General features: G+C 44.7%; 1 protein-coding gene across 3 annotated transcripts in view; it reads right to left on the reverse strand.

Annotated features, from left to right (window-relative positions):
* SYNE2 (spectrin repeat containing nuclear envelope protein 2) overlaps nt 1–21,344 on the reverse strand; it is a 280,784-nt gene that overhangs the window by 183,743 nt on the left and 75,697 nt on the right. The window contains exons 15-28 of one of the 3 annotated variants that reach the window (XM_090034211.1): nt 20,410–20,506; nt 19,932–20,119; nt 19,642–19,806; nt 18,683–18,838; nt 18,255–18,428; nt 16,502–16,660; nt 15,943–16,116; nt 12,289–12,420; nt 9,327–9,544; nt 8,982–9,057; nt 3,371–3,489; nt 2,630–2,753; nt 954–1,111; nt 270–417 (exon numbers count right to left, since the gene is read on the reverse strand). In XM_090034211.1, coding sequence (XP_089890337.1) covers nt 270–417; nt 954–1,111; nt 2,630–2,753; nt 3,371–3,489; nt 8,982–9,057; nt 9,327–9,544; nt 12,289–12,420; nt 15,943–16,116; nt 16,502–16,660; nt 18,255–18,428; nt 18,683–18,838; nt 19,642–19,806; nt 19,932–20,119; nt 20,410–20,506 — 2,088 coding nt within the window. The remainder of the gene's footprint in view (nt 1–269; nt 418–953; nt 1,112–2,629; nt 2,754–3,370; nt 3,490–8,981; nt 9,058–9,326; nt 9,545–12,288; nt 12,421–15,942; nt 16,117–16,501; nt 16,661–18,254; nt 18,429–18,682; nt 18,839–19,641; nt 19,807–19,931; nt 20,120–20,409; nt 20,507–21,344) is intronic. The other 2 variants (XM_090034212.1, XM_090034213.1) reach the window with 2 other exon arrangements.

A 21,344-nucleotide genomic window follows, 5' to 3' on the forward strand; every position in this document is an offset into this window, starting at 1 on the left:
GCAAGAAGTGATATTTATGATTCCGTTATGAAGGTATTCTTACCTTCCCTCTGCAGTAGCAATATTATTCACAGAAAAGGGGATAACACATGCTGTTAAACTCCAAAAGGGTCAGAACCTCTCAGACTGCTAAGGACACTCCTAGATCCCTGAGTGAGAAGTACCATACAGTTCTCTTGTTTTTGCCTGTCCAAATGCCTAGTTTTGCAGGGTTTCACACTGTTCCCATGTTAGAAAACTGAAACGTGCCCTTTGTGTTTATCTCTTACCTTCAATTGTCCATAAACGAGAGGAATATTTGTCAGAGTCAATAGCTGTACATCCTTTTTGTGCAGCTGCTGATATCGTTCACATAGAAAATTGGATTCATTTTCTATTGGCAAAACAAGTTCCAAAGCAGTCTTTAATGATTTCATTCTACAAGAAAGGGAAATAAAAATGAACATGAGCAGCAGCCAGGGAAAAGGCACTAAGCATGCAGCAGGGCAAAAAACCGCACAGTTTTACTGTAAACCCACTGGCCATTGCATATATCTGGTGAGTACCCTTCTCACACAGGTATAAAGGGGAATTTTGCCTGAAATGTAATCAGGATCAGACCCCACTCTATGTATTTTAATCAAAAGGTTGAAGGAAACTCCAAAGATAACCATGTGGAAACTAAAACTTGGTCTTATAAAAGTTTGCTCTTTAAAGTTCTTAATGCCAATGCCCCTAGATGTTTATTGGTATATTGTACATATGACAGATAATACTCCATAAAATACAGCAAGACTGTGTTAAGTTTATATGATTTAAATCAAGCAATGCCAAAATTAGGAGACCTCATGCAATTTTACCTCTGCCCTGCAGAATGCAAAAGATGCACTACCCAATTTTATGTGTTTTAATGACATGACAACATACTGCTCCACAGATAATGCGAAGTAAAGCCATGTAACTTTATTTTATACCTGGGATTTAGAACAACCTGAAGCTCACTCCATTCTCTTTTCAGCTTGTTTCTCATTTCAGAAATAGTAAGTTTCTCTGATTCATCCACAAGATTTTCTAACTTAGATGCAATAATTTCAAACTGCATCCAACATGAATTAGCTTTACTCTGTAAAACCTAAAATAAATGTACATAGTTATAAGACTGAAAATGGCACTACATAATACCTCATGCATTTGAAAATTACCTTCGATAGTGTTACTATACACTAGAAAGTATCACTTATAGTTATGATTGCCAGGATAGTTACAGACTTCCCATTTCAAGGACCTATTGTTAACTGTTTCTAACTTTGCTAGGCTTTACCCACTTGGACTAAAATTTTCCAAGCCAGGTATCTACCTCTGGTTTCTACTTTTTATTTGGAAAAACTTCAACAGAATGGTCCAGTCATTTATCAAGAATGATGGGAAAATGCATTGTTTTGCACATGTTAAAAACAAAACAAAATAAAACCAAAAAAACTTTCAACCATTTATTTGAGAAAAACTTGCATCTCTAGGCTTGGAGCAATGATTTGGAATTCTGCAGAAAGGATGCCTTGATGGTAGGTACGCACCTTTTACCATCTCTATGAAAATTCTCCCAAATACGACCAAGTTACAAGCCTTTGTACAGGTACAACAGAAACCAGTTAGAGCTAAACTGTTCAGAGATTCCATCTGTAGTGATCATTGCCCCGAAGTCCTACATTCAAACCTGGCTACTATGCACCACCTCCTCAAACCAACAAAAGATACCTTAAGCCAGGGTTATAAGGACTGAGTGGTACTTTTTGTTCTTTCCATCTGTTAGGAGGAACTAAGAGCAGGGACACTGTCTCCCCCGTGTTCTTTGCAGCCCCTTCCAGGCATAGGTAATGAGTAAAACACAGTCAGGAATGCCTGACTTTGCAAGCTTCACGCATGGGTTTTTTTATGTAATGTGACAAAATAATGTTTTACTGGCAATTCAGACCTTTACAAATGACAAGCCTAGATTAATTGTGCAGGTAATGGGGCAAATTGTCCTTCCGGCCACGCTGGCACAATTCCACTTTGTGTATGACCTCAGTCCTGCAAAGTACATTTAATAGCTTTCATAGACAGCAGGGCTGGAAGAGACCTCAGAAGATCATCGAGTCCAGCCCCCTGCCCAAAGGGCAGGAAGTCAGCTAGAGTCAAAGGATCCCAGCAAGATAAGCATCCAAGTGTATCTTAAAAGTGTCCAGAGTAGGTGCTTGCACCACCTCTGGGGGGAGTCTATTCCAGGCCTTGGGGGCTCAAACAGTGAAGAAGTTTTTCCTTATGTCCAGTCTAAAACGGTCTTGCAGGACTTTGTGACTGTTGGACCTTGTCATTCCTTGGGGTGCTCCAGTGAACAGGCATTTCCCCAGATCCTGATGCCCACCCCTTACGTATTTACAGGTTGCCCTGAGCCTGCGCTTCTCCAAGCTGAAGAGCCCCAGCCTTTCTGTGACTGCTGAGCCCTCAGGATTCCCCTTGAATGCAACAGCTCTTGCAGATGCTTATTACCCCCTAGAGCATGCTCAGCATCTTGAAGGAGATTGAGAATGAGAAAATATCATAATTCCTTATTCCTAATGCACTAACATTGTACACAAGTGATATGTTTGTGAAAACACTCAGTATCTACCTCTAGCTCACACAGTTTATTCTGAAGGCATGAGGCATCTTGTATTTCACTGGTAAAACCAGACACAGCTTCATCTTTGATTCTTTGTAAATGAAGTTCCAGATTACTTTTCTCTGCATCAAAGCTAGGAAAAAAGCAGCAGTTTTTAGACACGGCATTTATTTTAATATGATTATTTTTATTGTAACAGAAGACTCTGGTTTGCTAGATCACAGCATGGCATTTAAAGAAAGTTCAGCAATTTTCTAATATAATGTTTGCCTGTTTTCCAAACAGAGCAAACACTGAAGAGCATTTATGCATACATTTGAATTACTGCTCACTTAGGTATAGATATGTGTATGTGAATGACAGTTTGCATGCTCTCACAGGAGTTCTGGGTGTGCAAAACCAGCCATTCTTTAAAAATCTGGTCCACCATATTGGCTTTACCGTATTCAGAAGTATTAATAAGGCATATATATACACCTGAAGCACAGGTCTCCCTCACCAAAGAGGAGATATGAGCAGGAAAAAAATAACTCCATCTTTGCTATAAAGATCTTTAAAAATATTTAACTATTGGAGCAACTAATTGTATAACTAATCTATATGGATACTCAAGCAACATTTGGTATAAGTAGAGAACAGTATCCAGCATGGATAAAGTAGTCCAGATGCATACCATTTTAAATGTATTTTCAAAATTTCAGTCTCCTGTTGTCTCTTAAACATGTATATATTCTGCCAGTTAAAAATTACCTCTCTAACAAGGTCTTTAATGGCAAATCACCATGTTTCTCTGACTCCTTTGTACAGCTTTCTCCATTCTGATGTTTCACATCCATTTCCAAAATCTCATCTGTAATAGGTCCTGCCACCTAAGCAAGTGTGAAAAAATCAATTATGATGATGTCTGTGTTACAATATAACTGTACATTCAATGGAAATCAATAGGCACATGCGCACACACGCACGCACACACACCCACAAGAAAGAAACAACCGATTTCTTGTTTGACAATAACAGATCATAATGACGGATGTTTCCTTCACATCTTCAGCTATTGGTGCTTATGCTGTGGAGACTCATGTTGAACTCTGTGTAGGTCATCAGCATGTTTTGGATATCTTGTTGACAAGTACTCTACTGCGTCTGTGCATTATTTTTATGTGAACTATTATGCTCCTGCACCACCCTAGACAAGATTTGTTCCACTATGTCATACAAAACTTGGTAGACTATCATACTTTCTTCACATTGGAAACTATTTTAAAAAGCTTTATGTGTCCAATCTTTTAATGCAGATATGATAATATTTTATAAAATTATATTATAGTAAAATATTATGTTTTATTTTAATGGCAATATTAAGACCTCTTAACCTGTTATTTCTTTGTTTCCGCTCCAACTTGTTCAACAGTTTTAGCTACTGTGGGGGAGATGCAACCTGACTCAGTATTTCAGGTGTGGCTCCCCAGTGTAAGCAGCTGAGATCTATCCCCATGCCAGGGGCCAGTAAAATGTCTATGCCCCACTTATATTTTATTTTGAAGACTTATGTGGGATTGCCACAGGGATGAATACCTTTCAGGGAGAGGAACTGGAATGTGAACTCTTTGGACAAGCGTTGTCTCTTGAATAATACTTGTACACAGAGGTGCACTGATATATTGGCTGCATATCGGATAGGCACCAATAAAAGGAAAATTAACATCATTAGCTATCAGCTTTTTGGGGCCAGTGTAGTCCATAATGTCACTAATAAATGCTGCGTGGATGCATGCTACCACATGCATGCATGTGGCCAGGAATGCTGTCCGGTAGCTTGGAGAGGAGTGTCCTGCTGGTAAGCTTATGGGGGAGAAAGGAGAATGGGGGGGCAGGGACTGGGGCAGGGGTTGGGGTAGGGGCAGGCACTGCCCAGCCAGGGTGGTGAATGGGACCCCGGGGCCAGGAGTGGGGAGGAGCTGTGGGTGGCTTGTCCAGGGGGTGCAGGGGAGTGGGGAGGAGCGGGCAGCTCCCTACCACAGTGTGCACCCCTGGGAGAGGCATGCGGGGGTATGTGCCTCCCCAAATTTGTGCATGGGGTGGATGTGGGTTGTCTGCTGCAGGCTTGGGGCCAGGCACTGTGCCAGACTCTTGTCAGCAGGGGAGCTGGGCCAGGGCTAGGCTCAGAGTGGGTGGGAGCATAGTGCACTCAGCTACACGAGGTGGGTGGTGGTGGCAGTGGTGGGAGGGATAGCTACTGGTGGGCTTTGGGGAATTTTAGGGTGGCTATAGCCCCGCAAGTCTCCCCCTAGCACCACCCCTGCTCAGGATACTCCACTCTGCTGCCTTTCCCTTATAGTTTCATAGTTTTATAGTAGCTAGAGTCAGGAGAGACCTGAACAGATCATCTAGCCTGACCCCTTGCCACAGGCAGGAATGAATGCTGGGTTCACAAGAGCCCAGACAGGTGATCATCTAACCTCTTTTTAAATTTACCCAAGGTAGGGGCAAGGACTACTTCCCTAGGAAGCTGGTTCCAGATTCTGGCCACCCTAACTGTAAAATATTGCCTCCTGATCTCTAACCTAAACCTATTCTCCTATCAGCTTATTACCATTGTTACTCGTCACCCCAGGTGGTGCTGGGGAGAATAGGGCTCTTCCTATTTGCTGATGATCTCTCCTGATGAGTTTGTAGGCAGCCACCAGGTCCCCCCTCAGCCTCCTCTTGCCAAGGCTGAACAGGTTCAGGTCCCTCAGTCTCTCCTCATAGGGCCTGTCCTGCTGCCCACTCACCACATGGGTGGCCCTCTGAACTCTCTCCAGGCTGGCCACATCCCTCTTGAAGTGCAGCACCCAGTACTGGACACAGTACTCCAATTGAGGCCTGACCAATGTTGCATAGAGGGGGAGGATCGACCGGCTTGAGATGCACCTTTGGATGCATGACAAGGTATGGCTGGCCTTGCTGGCTACAGTCTGGCATTGGCGGCTCATGTTCATCTTGGAGTCAACAATGACTCCAAGATCCCGCTCCACCTCTGTGCTTTCAAGAGGGGAACTCCCCAGCCTGTATGTATGCTATGGATTCCTTCTCCCAAGGTGCAGCACTCTGCATTTGTCTATGTTGAATCCCATCCTATTCTCATCTGCCCACTTTTGTAGTCTGTCTAAATCTATTTGCAGCTTTTCTCTCCCTTCAAGTGTGTCCACCTCACCCCACATCTTAGTGTCATCAGCAAACTTGGACAATGTGCGTTCAACCTCCTCGTCCAAGTCGGTTATGAAGATGTTAAACAGTGCAGGCCCGAAGACTGAGCCCTGGGGGACCCCACTGCTCACATCTCACCAGGTTGACTACAGCCCATCCACCACTACTCTCTGGGTGCGCCACATCAGCCAATTTTTTACCCATCCAACTGTGTAGGCATCAATGCCACAGTCACTTAATTTATTAATGAGAATAGGGTGAGAGACAGTGTCAAAAGCCTTCTTAATGTCTAGAAAGACTATGTCCACGGTGACACCATCATCCAAGTATTTAGTTACTTGGTAATAAAAGGCAATCTGGTTGGTCAGGCAGGACCTGCCTTTGATGAACCAATGCTAGTTGCCCCTGAGCATGATCTCCCCTGCTAGCCCCCCACAGATGTGCTCCTTGATGATTGTCTCCAAGATCTTCCCAAGGACTGAGGTGAGGCTTATGGGCCTATAGTTACTTGGGTCCTCCTTCCTCCTTTTCTTAAAAATGGGGACCACATTAGCTAGTTTCCAATCCCCTGGCACCTGGCCAGATGACCATGAATGCTCATACAGCTGGACCAAGAGCTCTGCAATGACCCCTGCCAGCTCCCTCAACACCCTTGGGTGGAGGGCATCTGGACTGGCAGAGTTAAAAATGTCCAGCCCTTCCAGAAGATCCCTAACTACATCTGCACTGACCCAAAGCCTGACAGAGCTATCCCTGGGATTGTCGCTACCTCTGGTAGGAGGGATATCCCGGTCCCTGTTCAGTAAAACAGAGGCAAAGAAACTGTTAAAAATATCGATTTTCTCATCTGGTGTAGCCATAAGGTTACTATTTGAGTCTTGCAGGGGCCCTACATTGCCTGGTGCCCTCTTCTTTCTCCCAATGTACTTGAAAAAGGACTTTTTGTTGTCCTTAATCCTGGACACTAGCCTGAGTTTCATCTCTGCCTTGGCCTTCCTAATAGCCCTCCTACACTCATGGGCCGAGGAGGAGTACTCCTCCTTGGTGATAGCCCCTCCCTTCCACTGGTTGTACACCACCCTTTTAGTCCTCAGGTATTCCTGAATGCACTTGCTGAGCCCAAGGGGGTTTCTGAGCACACTTATCCACTTGCTTCACTCAGGGACTGTTACCCTTTGGGCCTGGAGGATCGTCCTCTTAAGGTATGACCGCCCCTCATGTACTCCCATCTCCTCTACCTTCTGGGCCCTCAGTGCTTTCCCCACTAATCTTGGAAGCTCTTTGAAGTTGGCCCTTCTGAAGTCAAGGGCTTTAGTTTTGCTATAAGCCCTTGACACCCTGTGCTGGATAGTGAATTCCAGCAGGTGATGATCATTATTGCCCAGGTGGTCAAGGACCTGCAGTCCCCTTACCAGGTCATCCCCAGTAGCCAGGACCAGGTCCAGAAAGGCGTTATCTCTAGTGGGGCTGTGCACCTCCTGGATAAGGTGAAGGTCCTGTAATACAGCCAGGAACCGACGCAAGCGGTCAGACTTGGCAGTTTAGCTGCTAGAAGGCAGGCAACAACCAGAGGTAGGGATAATCTTGGGGATAGCTCTGTCAATGTGAGGAGGCAGAGTTTGGGTCGAATACAACACCAGTAGTAGTACCACGACCTGCTGCCCAGGGAGGGAGTGAGAGTCCCCTGTGAGACCCTGAGGCCCCAGTCATGGTGTGAGGTAACCCCAGCTCCCCATGTCCATGGAGGAGGACCCAGAGAGGGGGACCCTGGGATAAGAGTATGGGTCATACATCAAGGCCTGCCATAGCTTCCCCTGACTGGCCCAGACGGGGGCCAGGACCAGGAGGGTCAGAAGGGCAAGGAGGCCCACCAAGAGGGATGCCCAAGAGCCAGGGTCCTGGGGTCCCGACTGGCCTGGAGGTGGTCTGGGGCTAGTGTGAGCCGAAGGTCCCAGTGAGGGGACCACACCCGAAGGGGAACCCATGGCAGGGCGATATGTGGCCCAGTATGACAATGGCAGTGTCCGCCTGAAGGGAGGAACCCAGGTAGGGTCCTACAGCAGGATTCTGGGTCCCATCGTGGGGGACTGGAGTGTATGAGAACATCATGATGTCATCTGCGAGGCTTGGGCTGCGGTGTAGGGGAGGAATGGAGCCGCAGATAGTGCCCCCTAGCAGCGGGGCAGAAAATGGGCAGCTTCCCGCCTAATTACATCTATTAATTAATTAATTGAGATCAAAGCGTGGCGGATGAGAAGGCAGGCGGTTTGCCCAAGAACAGGTGGGTGGGCCACATGGAGACTGGCCCCAGTAGGCCCCCTTTTACACACCTCCATAAGACTCCAGATAAGTCCCGGTCCACCTCTTCCCCCTGGTTGGGTGGTCGGTAGTAGACACCCACCATAAGGTCCCTTTTGCCATGCTCCCCTTGTAGTTTGACCCACAGTGTCTTCGCCCAACCCTCCTCTAACCCAAAGTTAATCCTTGATGATGTGAGTTGCTCTTTGATGTAGAGTGCGACCCCCACTCCTTTCCTCTCTGTCCTGTCCCTTCTATACAGGGTGTATCCCCAAATGTCCACTGCCCAGTCATGGGTAGGGTCCCACCAGGTTTCTGTGAGCCCTACTAAGTCTGGATTCTTACTCGCAATCAGGAGGCACAGTTCCTCCCGCTTGCTCCCCATACTACGAACATTGGTGCAGAGGCACTTGAAGCCTCCTGAGGGTACACGCGCCTCCCCCCTACTCCCCTTGGGAGCGGGCACACAGCCAGAGTGGGACTCCCCAACCCTTGCCCTTACCCCACTCCCTTCTTCACTGTGGGGGCCTTGATCTTCCCCCCCACGCCCCTTTTCTCCCCTACGCCCCTTCACCACCACAGATTTACTGGCAGGGCACTGCTCTCCAAGCAGCCTGGCTGTATTCCTGTAAATTGGATGTTGGATCAATATTGACCCATATGGCTGGTTAATAATCAGCTATTGGTATTGGCCAAGAAAATCTTTATTGGTGAACTCCTACTTGTCAAGCATAGTGAGTTCCTAATCTTTGAGTGGGAGCTCTTATATCATGACATGTAACAAATCATAATAGTAATACTAAATATTTTCCTTGTGCCAGTGTTCCTATCTAAATAAATCAATATTTACCAATAACATATAAGGGTTTCATACCTCCTGAGTTGAAAGTGTATCAGTTGACTGGGGAAAAACTTTCTTTTCTCCATTTTCAGAAGCAAGTATGCAGCTCCTGGAGTTTAAAATCAATTTCAGTTTAGGAACCAAAACAACAATAAAACACAGAGGAAAAAACTTAAAATTATGTATCAAAAGATTAGAACCAAGCATGAAGAAGGTGCCAAAATACAGTTTAACGTTACATATTGGTTTCTGAAAGCTGGTGTTAAAAGTACACTTATGCTTGGGAGTATGTTGCACATCATAATCCTCCAGTGAGGGGGATAATCTACATTTCTTAATTTCATAAAGCTATGATACATTGTGCAACCAAACACTTACCCTTTTCTAGATGGCTGACCCTTTCCAACATGAGAAGAAAGAACTGAGCAAATATCTGTTGCATGTCTTTCAAGCTCTTCTTGCTTTTGTTCACAATCCTCAGCTAGTTTGTTTGTTTCTGGGGAAGCTTCTTCTGCAGTCCGTCTTTGGCACAATGCTTTAAGACCTTGTAAACAGTTGTTAAGTTCTCCCAGGCTGCCTTCATGAGAAAAAAAAGCCTAAATGAAGAAAAGCAATATAATGAATACGCATTCAGTTATAAAGAAGTGATTATTTTCATGCATTATATTTTGCATTCTTTTCCAATACACATGCAGTTTCAACTGAGGCTCTGAATCCACTACAAAACACTTCATGGTAAGCAAGTAATTAGCCCCATTCTACATGCTAAGGCATTATGGTACTTATTTCACCATATTCCAAAGAGACCCAGAATGGAAACCAAGGCTAGGGACAGATATTCAAAAAGCCTGAGCCTGACTTGATTCAATCTTTGCATGGTGGTCTAACCTAACTAGGATAAATCACTCTGTAATTGCACAGACATCCCAGAAATACAGGCACATGCCTGCAATGGCTAAAGCAAGAAACCAGGGAGTGCTAGAGCAGCCCTCCCTTCCCTTGCAAGCACTGAGCTGGGGGGGGCGTGGCTAGGCCTGGGCAGGATGCTCTGATTCTCAGCGCTTATCACACCATTAAGAAAACAACAGAGGGACATTACCAGCTACCTGTTGATTCTGCCTGTTGATTCTAGCTATTGATTCAAAATGAACAGTAGCCAACATGTGGTCTGCTAGCTAATACACAGACACCTCTCTGCAATGCAGAGGGGAGGGGGGAATTCCTGCTTAGCAGGGAGTGGTAGGGGGGAGGTGGAGCAGCCTGCAGTCTTGCCAGAGCTGCAGCCAGGGATCAGAGGGGAGGGGCCAGCCCTGCTGTGGAGCAGAGAGCTCCGCCCAGCCCAGAGAGAAGGGGGAGTCTGGTTTATCTTAAACCAGCAAGTTCAGACTTGCATTCACCAGCTCCAATACTGAACAACACTTCTTCAGAGTCCTGAAACTTTCCTATTTTCTGATGAGTTTACTTGCCTTATTCCAATTTTAGATATTTTTAGGTGGGCGTGTCTACGCATTCACTAATGCCCTTTAGGTAATGTGCATTAAATCTAGTACCACCAGCCACTTTTACACGTGCTTCAGGAGTGTGTGTGGGGGGGAGAGGCAGTGCTTTAATTACAGTGGCTCGGAGTCGCTCTAATTAAAGCACCACCACACTATCAGTGTCTCCGCGCTTAAAAATAGCAGTGGGTGCGCTTGAACTAAAGCTCATTCAACACAATATTTTTAAGCTTGGGGACGCTGATACATGAGATGCAGGAGGCTGCTGGAGTGTGGCAATTGCTATGCTCCAGGAGACTCCAATGCACTGGAATTCTAGCATGTCGGAGCAGCCTACGTGCTCGTGTGTAGATGCCCTCCATTGTGAGGTACGACACAAATGTTCACTAGCCTATTTTAACGTTCATTAGCTAAAGAGCACAGTTTTTTGTGAAGCTTTTATGCACATTAAAATAGGGTAATGTGCATTAAAATGCATATGTAGATGCACCCAGTGTGTAGAGAAGTTGCTTTCTTCTCTATTTAAACTGCTTTATTGCCTTTACTTAACAGAAATGCATGGCTTTACAGAACTTTAAAAATGGGTACAGTGCTTTAAATAAACACTTTTTAAATGAGGTATTAAATTTGAAGTACTGTATTTATAGCACTTGAGCAACTAGGCCTGTGCAAGTAGGCAGTTATTCAATCCAGCTTGGATCCAGCTGCTTCGGATGCCAGTGATCCAATCCGGAGCTTCGGACCGGGTTCCCGCTTCAATCCAGCCAAAGCGACTCTGAAGCTTTGGAGCCGCCTCAGAGATCCAGCCATAGGGTATAATGGGGAATCAATCAAATATCTATAACTGTTGTTTTTTTGTCTGATTTGGATGAAACTTGTAGGGGTGGTAGCCTCTGCTGAGAGCATGAAGCCTGCCAAGTTTCAAGAAGACCAGTGCAGGGGTTTGGGGGAAACTGCACCCCAAATTCTTGAAAGCAAAACTCATGTCATGTGTATGTATGACACCACAGTGGGCTGAAAACTGCAGGGGTAGTGGCCCCTGCTTGGGCCATGAAGCCTGCCAAGTTTCGAGGAGATAAGTGCAGGGGCTTGGGGGGAACTACACCTCAAGCTGTGGACAAGCAAAACTCGTGACATGGGTGACACTGTGTGTGTTAAGGCACAGAGGGCTGAAAAGCTGATTATAAGCTTTTTCTCTTTATCTATTTGTTTAATGAGTTTTGCAAAAGTTGTATTAAACTTCTCTATTTCAATATTCATCATCCACTGCATATAGGATATGATTTAATGATGAACTTCCTGCAAAATATAGAACGCAGTATCTCAGCAGGATTGTCCACTAATGCAACGATGGGTGGGTGAGCAGGGCATGAGCTCCAGGTGCTCCTTGAGAGCTGGGGGGATGCCAAAATGGAGCTAGGGAGTGCCTCACCCTCCCACCCACCATTTTCCCCAGACCCTCCTGTTTCTCTACAGTGACTGGCTCCAGTAGTGGGGAGGACAGAGTAGCAGCAGCAGTAAACAGGAACAATGGCTGGAGGTTTGCTGCTTTATCTGTATTTTACAGACAAAAATCAGTGTTTAAATGGTCCCCTGACATGTGTTGGCAGCAAAAAAAAGGAGGTGACTTCTCCCCGAGAGCAGCAAGCCTTCAGCCACTGCTACTGCACTGTGCACCCCCACCCATCCAGGACACCATCGTGCCCCGTTACACCTCTGGGGTGGTCACAGGGAGAAAACAGGCTACAAAGCAAATACATCCCTCTGCAAATAAATTGTTTGTCTAGGAACCCATATCTGAGGACAAGTGGTCTTACATACCACTTGTATGTATGTTTTCTCACCTCCCATCTTCTGCGAACATCTTTGATCTTTTTCTCCAGTACTGGTTTTTCATAAGCAGGTGAAATACTTTTCAGTTGTTCAGCAGCTTTCAAATATTTGTCAAAATTAGTGTTCAAAATGCTAAATGCCTCCTGCAGAAAACCAAAACAGAATGGAACTTGTGTATGCAAAAAAACCAATTTAATTACCATATCATAACTATGCATGCAGCCTGACGTGGATTGTAATACTGAGCTGCAATGACACAGCACCAGACGCTCTTATACCCCATACCTGGGTAAATTGGCAGGGTCTGGTACAAAGGCATTCCCAAATCCTGGACACCTGAAAAAGGGCCAGAGATACCTGTATAGTCCTGGCTCATTGGAAAACACAGGCACTGCTCCTAAAATACCCCCGAAAAAGCACATTCTCTGTCTTAGATGTGAAGACAAGGCTCATCTCTCTGCCCATGCAATAGAGTGTCCCAATAGTGTGCCTCCCAATCCCTGTCAGGGAGCACAGAAACGCCCCTTGAAATTTAGTCCAAGGCCAACATTTTCAAAAGTGACCGGTGGTTTAAGGTGTCTCACTTGTGACTACTTAAGTTGAAGTATCTCAGTTATGGGTTTGGAAGCACTCTCAAGGGTTATGTAGTCCAGCCCCACTGTATAGAGGAAGGATTCACCTAGAAAAACCATACCAGAGGGAGGCTTAAAAGGGTCTGGGTTTTCTGCGGGGGGTCGTGCTCTGTACTTTGTGAGAATCAGGCCCCTTTAAGGTGTCACAAGGTAGGCAGCCATAGTAATATAGGGGTCAACTTTTCTAGTCACCTTTGAAAATCTGGTCATAGAACTATAGCATGTGGTACAGGACAGGATCAATGCTTACAAACCCGCAAGCAACCTGACTGGGTGCGCCCACACTTGTGTGAACGTTTGGTTCCCTGGGGAAAACAGTGTACCATGCACCACAGCTACCCGTCCCCAAGGAACGCCCATGCCACACATGCTTTGGCGCATGGCAAGTTGCCCTGGGTCAGGTAGGGGAGGTAGGGCCAACGCTGTGCTAGCCCCAGCAACCTTATCTGGGGGCCTCCCAGGGCTGCAGCTGGGGCGATCCTGCGGGGCAGAGCCTGGCCAGCAGCTGCAGTGTGGCTCTGGGTGGCCTGGCTCCGCTTTTCAGCAGCACATGCTACCCGAGTGTGCGCTGCTGGGGGGGCGTTTCTGCAGTTTTTTTTGACCCCTGGAAAAACCACAGAAAAAAAAATGGAGCAGTGCACGCTTGGGTAGCATGTGCTGCTGAAAAGCAGTGTACACTCAGCGTGCCCTAGAAGCGCGGAGCACACCAGACTGTGCGGTATATGGTGCTGCAAACGTTTTTACGGCACCACATACTGCATGACTGCACTTGTCTGGACACACCCACCGTGTTTCAGATCTCATGCATTCCTGAGTGGCTCTTCTGTCACTGCCACTTTGAAGGCATTGAAGCCATATAAATAAACAGAAAGGTTACTGAAAGGATACTTTCAGTTATGTGAAAATAAAGAAAGTGCATGTAAGAAGGAGTAAACACTCAACTATACCCCACGTTGATGCAATTTTTTTCATAATCTACAATAGGGTTAGATAACCCCCCTGGCATACATGGCAGAACGTGGCACACAAAGGCATTTTACTTGGCACACATGCCTCAGGGAAGGGCCCAGGGCTACGCTGCCACAACAAGGATCAGGCCCTTCATCTGCCCTGGACACACCAACATTTTATAAGCTGAGCTTGTGGTTGTTTTTGGCACTCTGTCCAAAAATGTTGCTGACCCCAATCTACAATTAGCTTACCTCCTTTCAGGAAAACCAGGTCAAAGATAGGTGCAAACCATTATTTTTGTATCGTATGACCTGGGATTCAGGCGTTCCATTTCCCATGGGAAAATAGAGAGAAACATGGATTTTCTTCCTTAAAGGTAAAAATTTGGGAAACTGCAAGTTTTGCATTGCAGACTGGCAGAGTTCCAGCCTGCAAGGGGCTGCTTGGGGCTGTGGGGGAGTGAGAGGAGGGCAATCAGAGGCAAGGGGCACCATGTGCACGCACACATATGCGCATGGCTGGCAGTAAAGCCAGGCAGTGGTAGAGAGCAGCTCCTGCAGCTCCTGGCAGGTATGTTTATGGAGGTGTGGGGGGGTATAGGCAACATGTGGGGGTCACAGTGGGGGGCATAGGTGATGTGTGGGGGAGCACTGTGGGGGGCATAACTTGTGGGGAGATTGAGGTGGTGGCAATGGCTCACACCACCACATGGTATGGGTAGTGGGGCAGGGTTGGCAGCTGGGCTGGATTTGGGGGTATTACAAGACCAGGGTGATGCATGGTGCCCGGGGCCGGGGCCGGGGCCGGGGCCAGGTCAGGGCTGGAGCAGGCAGGAATGTGTGGTCGCAGGGCCTGACTGGGGAGCGGGACACAGCCATGGGTGGCTTGTCCTGGGAAGGCTGGGTGGGGAGGAAGGAAGGTGGCTCTCCACTGCTGTGTGCAGTTGCAGGAAGGGGTCAGGCCCATAGGTGATGCCTCGGGGAGAAAAGGAGGACACATGCCCCCCCACAAATTTCTCACAGCAGGGCACAGAGCTGCAGCCCGGCCAGACCAGCACCAGGCAGGAGTCAACTCCGCGGCCCAGTGGGCAGGACCTATGCTCACACACCCCCTGCCCCACATGCACACCCCCTTCCCCACACCCCCCCCCGCCCCACACACTGTGGGGCTGGGGCCTGGAGGCAGGGGGCAGGAGTGAGGGGCACCAGCAGGGCTGAGGGGGTGGGGGGCAACAGCATGGGCAGGGGCAGGGCACCAGCATATCAGAGCTGCTTAGTGCCACAAAGCAGTGGACAGCCACTGCATCCTGGTGAGTGAAGGGGGCAGGGTGAGCTGGGACTTTCCCTGATAAAAAACCCTAAATCAAACACCAAAATATATAGGTATTTAGAATTTATTTTATTATAATGATTGAGTACTGGTAGGCTTCCAAATTGCTTGAAAATTGTAAATAAATCGATAAAACACTGTGTTTAACTGATGCCTATATATATAATAGCATTTCATTTTAATTGCAAAAACCCCCATACTCTGGGGGTTTTAATCAGAGAATGTTGGAATTATTTTTATCAGAGAAAACAAAGATCCTGCTTATGACCACTTGGTCAGGTCGCTTTCAAAAGTTCTGATGATACAATTCGCCAAACTACCATATGTATAATAGACCATTTTTAGAAAAGGACAAAACCCCTCCTAATATTAATGACATGAAGAAATAAATCATGGGAAATCCTTTCAAAGGAAAAAATGATAGCTGAGTACTGTATGGGGATCCAGCTGTTTTTATAATATTATGGTTACCAACAATTTTGGGGACTTGGGAAAAAAAACAAGACAGCGAACGATAACATATAAATGCAGACAAGTGGTAATATTTCTTAATATTTTGTATGTAAAGTTAAAATATGCTAATAGGGATAAAAGAAAATGAAGGAAAATGTTAAAAACTGGCAAGAAGTACGTGTTATTTTCCACATCACTGGAAGTTGACTTTTCAGTTGTAGACTGTCACTAAGAAATGCTGCACTTTGTTTGGTTAGACTCCTGATATGACACAGGGTGGAAGTGATTGTTTGAACCTACCTCGTATTTTGAAATGTGTTCTTCAGGGCTCACTTTCTGACCAACAAGTTGCATAGCTTTTACAACAGAGGTTTCAAGCTCCTGCTGGGATTCTTCAAAATTGGTCATGATGTCCTTTTCTGAGAGAGTCTTTTCCGATTTGGGCAAGACCATGTGTAGGTTATTCATGGCAGCCTGGGAAGAAAAATGCAGTTTTCAGTATGTGCAAAAGTATTACTGCGAGGCATGTTGGCAAGTCAGCTAAGAGGCTTTGCTCAGATTCTGAAGCTGAATGTCCCTGCTACAGAAACCATTCAGCTTAAGCAGGCCTGTGACCTTGTATGGATATCGCTAATTAAATTGTTAATATATTTCCACATAATGTCACTCTGGCTATTCAGGATTGGATATTACTTTTCTAACTACTCACTTTTTACCCTTAACAAGACTGAAGAAGAGCAATTCATACAATAGAAGTATTCTTTTTTTTAAATAGGTCCTAAAAGAAGTTTTTCTAACCATGCCTTATTAAAATGAGATTTTCTGTGCACTGAATTATATTATGGGAAGTAATAGAGACCTCAGTCCTGTCTCTGGCTTCTTCAATTCGTGCTTGCAGCTGAGCTGTGTGAAAATGCTGGAGGGACACCTGGCTGGAAATACTCTGTGTCACCATTTGTAAGATATCTTCTGCTGCAACTACTTGTTCTTGGCATGCAGTTCCTCTGGCAATTAAGATCTGTTTCAATGAAAATCAATAGAAATCTGTGATATTAAATACTGTCTGTATGATTTGGCATAAAAAACTGAATTGAGAAGTAAGAACCATTTGGTCCAATGCAGACCACGCTCTGCTATTACAGCCACTATGTTGCTGTGCAAAATATCAAGCTAGAGACAAAGGTGTTTTCATTCAAAAAGGAGGTATAACAAGCAGGTTATCAACCATCTGATTTGATACTCATATTTAACTTCTCCTCCACTTCCATGGTTGTATTTCTTCTCATATTATTTATCTCAGCATGACACTTTGCATTTCTTTGCCTCACAATGAATATTTTAAAAATATGCTTGCATACTTATAGCCTCATAACATACAAGCCATGACCATTTGGACATGCATGGTCATGAAGTAAACCAGAAGTTTCATATGAGCAAAGTTCCCAACGCACCAATTTTCCTGCAGGCCAGGGTTTCAAGCATACCATAAGCTGTTCAACAACTGCCTTGAATATTTTTATGCACAACTCACACTGCTGTGTTTGAATATTTATCAGTAGCTGTCCTTATTAGAGTTGCTTTGGTCTATGAATATTCAACTTATTTTGAGTTTGAAACTATCAATTACCATTCCTGTAATGACAATCACTGTATCATGCATAATTTCTACTTATTGTACTGCAAGTGATGCCAGGACTTGATCTTTTATCCTCACAGACACATTATGTTACCAGTCCCAGTGAAATATAGCTCATCTAAATTGGAAAGTACTTTTACATTTTTAACAAGCCCCTGTCACACTGAGCAAGGGGTTATTTTATAGAAGTACCTGCAAGCTGTGAAAATTCATGTTCACGTTTTTAATATGCTCAGATCTTTTAATTTTGCAGAACTAACTCAGTGCATGAGTTCACAGACTTTACATGAAATAACGTTAGGACTGAAAAAAAAATCTTGTCAACTACACTAAAACCCCTCCTCCCTCTTCACACAGTGAATGTTTCGGCCAATTTCCTATAACCCAGAGGCATAAATTAATAACAGACTTCTGCTAACTTCTGAAATATTTTTTCCTTGCTGGGGAAGATTCACACCCCTGCCAGAGCTCTCCTGCTCCCAGCCAAGTAGGACTGATGGAATAAAGGGCTTCCTCCCCAGGGGCTGAACGCATTGTCTGTGCAAGAAAAGTCTCACCAGTATTCATCACACTCTCACCTCATTAATTTCCAGTGGATTTGCCTGCTGGGAATGCTAGGTAGGGAGAACGCTGGTTTACTGAGGAGTACCTTATATCATTCAGCAGCAAGCAGCCGAAGCATGGTACTGACTGCCTTTCCATCAGCTAAGGATGCTAATATTTGGGAGAAGACAATTACCAGGAAGAGGTATTCAGGGGTCCAATAGGACTGATCCTAATAAGCAGTGCTGGACAACAATCCTAAACCTAGAAACTTTAGAACATCCCCTTTCCTTCATTAACCACTTTATGAAACAAAATCCAACCTCCCTTCTGCTTTATTTAGAGCAGCTTATTTCACTGAAACCTTTGAAATGCTATCCAAAGTATAAGAATCCAATGGACTATATTTTAATCTCTGTATGTATGTTTTTACCTGTAAGGATTCCTCTGCTGCAGGTTCCACGCATCCTTCCTGCTTTACCTTATCAAGAAGGCATTCGGTTTCTGTAACCCAGCTTTCCACTCCATCAAGAAGCTCTTCAATCTTACCCACCCTGGGCAGCAGGTCAGTGGCCTGTTCAGCTGCATCTTCTTTCTTTTCTCTAACCTGTGAATATGGAAGATTTAGGCTCTTGGCTATTTTAGCACTTGTAACATGCTCAAAATGAACTTTTCCCTTCGTCACCAGCATTTAGTCAACATATGGACAGCATTCTGGATCTTAATACCAGAAGAGTTTTGGGGATCTGAGAATGGACAAGAGATGTGGCCCCCAGAAACGTGGTACCACATTTCCAGTTGATCGATAACACCGAAATTCCAGTGCATCTATCACGGTTAGATCACAGGGGAAAGCTTTACCTCTGCGTTCTGAATGTGTCTCCTAACAGCCTCTGTTGAAATTGCTACTGTATTACTGACTGTATCTAGAAATGATTCTGCAGGAGGCACAGCTTTTTCCTTACTGTCAGTAACTTGCTTCATTTGCTCTTCTTGCATTCTCAGTAATCTCATCTCCTGTGAAAATGGTGCATAGCATTTTTATGCTATCAAATATGGCCACAACCATATCATCAATAAAAGTTACTTGAAGGGCATAGAGTTACTTTAAAACATGGAGCTCTATTATGTTCTCAACTATATCTATATCTATATCTATATCTAGCTATATAAATCTATATCTATATATATAACATTATTGCAGAATACAATCATATATAGACAGAAAGATAAATCTATATCTATATATTATTGTATTCTGTAATAATGTTACTCTTACGAAAATATTCTCTAAGTTTAACAGGGAAAAAATCAAGAAGCTTCTATGGACGTTAATCTGATTCGACAGCAAGTCCTCAAAAACTCCACAGAGTAAGATTTTCTGCTGAGTTAACCTGGTATAGCCCAGTAAATGTCAATGGAGCCAGCCAGTTGACACCAGATGAGAAGGAGCCCTATACAATTTAGCAAAGATTTATAAACTTCCTACTGAACGTACCCACCAGCCTAACTAGAACTTAATAGAAAAGTTTATCCTGTTACATGAAATATTTTTATAGATGGGTTTAAAGTTTTGAAATATAACATTTCAAAAAGAAATCTAAGGGATTTTTGCAGAAAGAAGCACAATTAAGTGCAACTAGGGACCTGGTATTGCCTGCTTTTCTGTCTTTAAAACTGGTAAATAATCTTGCACTCAATTCAGTATTATCTGCAGTTAACAAACTGACAAGTATATACAGTATTCAGAAAATGTAATTTTGAAGTGGAAATTTTAAAAAATTGTGTCAGGGAAGGAAAATGGAAACACAGTAACTTACAAACTGTGTTCTCTTGATAAATTTAGCCCATTTCCTGTTCAGTTTCTTCAGTTCTTTAGAAATCTCTGATCCCACATCCCCACTGCTGACTTCAATTAAAAAGTTCCCAGCTTCATTTAAGGAACCATGCACTGAGTTCCAGGCTGACAGGCTCTCCGTGGAGATCTAGAGAGATTCATTGAAAGCATATTAAGAAGCATCCAAACAATAGCAATAATGACTTGCATATATAATGCGTTATGTGCAAAATGATGCAAAAAAGGTAGGCAAACAGAAACCCAGCTACATACCTTTCTAGGATGGCCCTTCCGTGCTTCCTCCAACCAAGTTTTCAGTAAGGGCATGTTCTCTGTATAAGTACTCCAAGAAGAAAGTGCTTTCTGTAGGATGGCATTTACATTGGAAATATATTCTCTGCACATCAAAATCTTAGACTCCACCATCTTAAACAGTTTGCTAGTATACTGAGAATCACCAGCTGGAATATCAAATGCATTTTAACATGAATATTAGAAAAAATAATTGATTCGCATGAATAATTTCAAAATCAAGTTAAAGAATATTTTTCAGTCACTTGGAAACTGCCATTTTTTTAAATGGAAATTCTTCCATTTGGTTTTTAAGGGGATTAGTATCATATGCTTGGAAAACAATGAAATTAAACAAAACCAAAGTTCTACAAGAAATCACAGTACTGTAAAATCAAAATCCCAATAATGCCTCAGTTAAAGAACAGCCGTTAATATTAATCTATTTGCATGCACTTACCCAACGTAGTAGTGGTTTTGCTTTTGTTTTTCAAGTCTTCACATATTTGAAAAGCAGTCTCTAGCTGAGTTATGATTCTTCTTTTCTCAATAAAATCCTGCCCAAAGCAAAAGGAAATCAGTATGGGGAACACTGACTGGGATGGAAACATGCAGGAAACTCAGATGAGGAATTCAAAAACACAAATCAACTAAACAGACGTTAAACCATAACAGCAAAGCATCTACCACAGCTCCTCTTCGCGCCCTTGACAGAATTAGGCCTATGATGCAGCCAGACCTTGCACAGTGCTACTACTTGAATGGACAAACCTAACTCCTACATGCCACTAGTTCAGGGGTGGGCAAATATTTGGGCTGGAGGGCCACTTAAGGAGTTCTGTTACTGGCCGGGTAGCCCAGATGATCCTATCTGGCCCACCACCTGCCACTGGGAGCCTGAGGAGGAAGGGGTGTGCTCCATGCCACTCAACTCTGCCGTAGCTAGGGCCAGGCTGGGCAGCATGTAGACTCCTCTTCCCTCTTGCATCCATCCCTACCCCCATCTGGTTTCCTGCTGGTGCTGCAGCTGTGCAGTCCTGGTACCACGGCTGCTGGCAGATGGGACAACACAGGATGGGGTGCAATGCATTATGCCAAGAAGCCATCCCACCCACTGCTATGAGTCACTGCTGTTGCTATGCCACACTGGGAAATTTAGGAGCAGCTGCTCTAAGCTGAGCACCATCCCTCCCCACTGTCCCCCAGCAGCCTGCACAGACTAGTGGCATCATGGTGACAGCAGCTCATCACAGTGAGTGAGCAAGTGGGTAGGACAGCTATTTGGCATGCTGCATCGTGTCCCATGCTATGCAGGCCCGGGTGCCAGTGGCTGTGGTGCCAGGACTACACAGCTGCAATACCAACAGGAGACTGGGGCAGAGCGGGGATGGACAG

Source organism: Crocodylus siamensis, chromosome 2 (genome assembly GCF_052110815.1).
Source record: "Crocodylus siamensis isolate JL-2025a chromosome 2, ASM5211081v1, whole genome shotgun sequence".
Taxonomy (NCBI): domain Eukaryota; kingdom Metazoa; phylum Chordata; order Crocodylia; family Crocodylidae; genus Crocodylus; species Crocodylus siamensis.